At 46.0% G+C, this 1,652-nt stretch overlaps 1 protein-coding gene across 1 annotated transcript; it reads left to right on the forward strand.

The window, feature by feature from the left end:
• The first annotated feature begins 434 nt into the window (after nt 1-434).
• Nucleotides 435-1,373, forward strand: LOC119234228 (olfactory receptor 6C74-like). The gene has a single exon (XM_037497032.2). The coding sequence runs from the start codon at nt 435-437 to the stop codon at nt 1,371-1,373; it is 939 nt and encodes a 312-aa protein (XP_037352929.2).
• Nucleotides 1,374-1,652: the final 279 nt, after the last annotated feature.

Here is a 1,652-nt window from a genome sequence, read left to right on the forward strand (position 1 = left end):
CAGAGACAGAGCAGGGAACAGAACAGGCAGACGGACCGAGACACTGCTGAGGGGAGTAGCGGGAGAGACAGGAGAGGTCCGCCATGTCATGTGTGTTTCTCCCCAGCGGGCCGGGAATCGAACCCGCACTGCAGAGGCTGCGGACAGCTTCAAAGTGCCACCGGGGAGTCCCTATGAAGGAATTTTAAAATAGCAGTAAACTAACTTTACAAAGATGACCCATTTCAGTAGCTAAAACTCAGTGTTGAACTTGTATTCAACTCAGGTTCTTCTGATTCAAGAACCAACTCACTGGACCTCTTTTCTCTCTGCCTCCCTGCTGTCTCCGGTAGTCAAAAAAATTGAAGGTGTGCTCCCTTAAAACCTTAGTGCTTGCCGTGATCTATTTATTGTAGATTATGACCAGTGGGTAAGTCTACTGTGAAGAGATGACCATGGGAACAGGGAATGGGACCACTGTCCAAGAATTCACCTTGGAGGGGTTCCCTGCTGTCCAACATCTGGGAAAGGTCCTCTTCCTGGTGCACCTGCTGGCATACCTGGCATCCATTACAGGCAATGCAGTCATCGTCACCATCACCTGTGCTGACTCCCGACTCCAGACGCCTATGTACTTCTTTCTCAGCATTTTCTCCTTCTTTGAGTGTTGCTTCACAAGTACTATTATTCCTAAATTACTGGTCATCTTTCTCTTAGGCAGGCAAACTATTTCCTTTGTTGCCTGTTTTATACAAGGCTTTGTTGTTCTATTCCTGGGAGCAGCAGGTTTGCTGCTCATGGCAGTGATGTCTCTGGATCGGTACATGGCCATTTGCAAGCCTCTGCATTACCCAACCATCATGAATTTGAAAAATTGCATCCTCCTGGTCATTGCTTGCTTTGTATTAAGTTTCACTCTCATCACTAGTCTGGTGGTGAAGGTTTCCCAGTTATCCTTCTGTGGCCCTAATGTCATCCCTCATTTCTTCTGTGACCTTGGCCCCCTGATCCATCTCTCCTGTTCTGACACCAGGTCTGTTGAAATTTGGGCCTTTGTCCTTGCCTTGTGTGTCCTTTTGACATCCCTCATTATAACCATCACTGCATATAGCAAGATAATAGTCACAATCCTTCATCTCCCATCAGCCAAGGAGCGACAGAAAGCTTTCTCCACCTGCTCTTCTCACCTCATTGTCCTCTCTCTAATGTATGGCAGCTGCATCTTCATATATGTAAAGCCAAAGCAAATGAGCAGGTTGGAATCCAACAGGGAGGCTGCCCTTGTGAACACAGTGGTGACCCCACTGCTGAACCCTGTCATCTACACTCTGCGGAACAAGCAGGTCCATCAGGCTCTGAGGGAGACAATGTGCCGAATTAAAATATCAAGATAAGAAACATAACATGACTTTGGAGTAGAAGTCTTCAGAGTTCATTTGTGTTCATTGGTGACAGCTGTGCAGAGACCTCCTAGTAGAGTCTCTGGCCAACCTCACTTGACATCTACATCCTCATCAAAATAGATAAGCGTGTTTTCTCAAGGTCACATTTTACCATACTGTGCATAACTATCTTTCCCCCAAATATCCAACATTGATGACAATTGATGTTAACTTCAAAATCCATTCTTGAATCATTTTGCATTGGACAAGCTGTGGAGTCTTACACAGTTG

Source organism: Talpa occidentalis, unplaced genomic scaffold (genome assembly GCF_014898055.3).
Source record: "Talpa occidentalis isolate TD23 unplaced genomic scaffold, MPIMG_talOcc4v2.1 talOcc4.8, whole genome shotgun sequence".
Lineage (NCBI taxonomy): Eukaryota > Metazoa > Chordata > Mammalia > Eulipotyphla > Talpidae > Talpa > Talpa occidentalis.

Bases quoted from the DNA above. Each gene is read 5' to 3' on its own strand.
- LOC119234228 (XM_037497032.2), top strand. From the start codon at position 435: ATGGGAACAGGGAATGGGACCACTGTCCAAGAATTCACCTTGGAGGGG.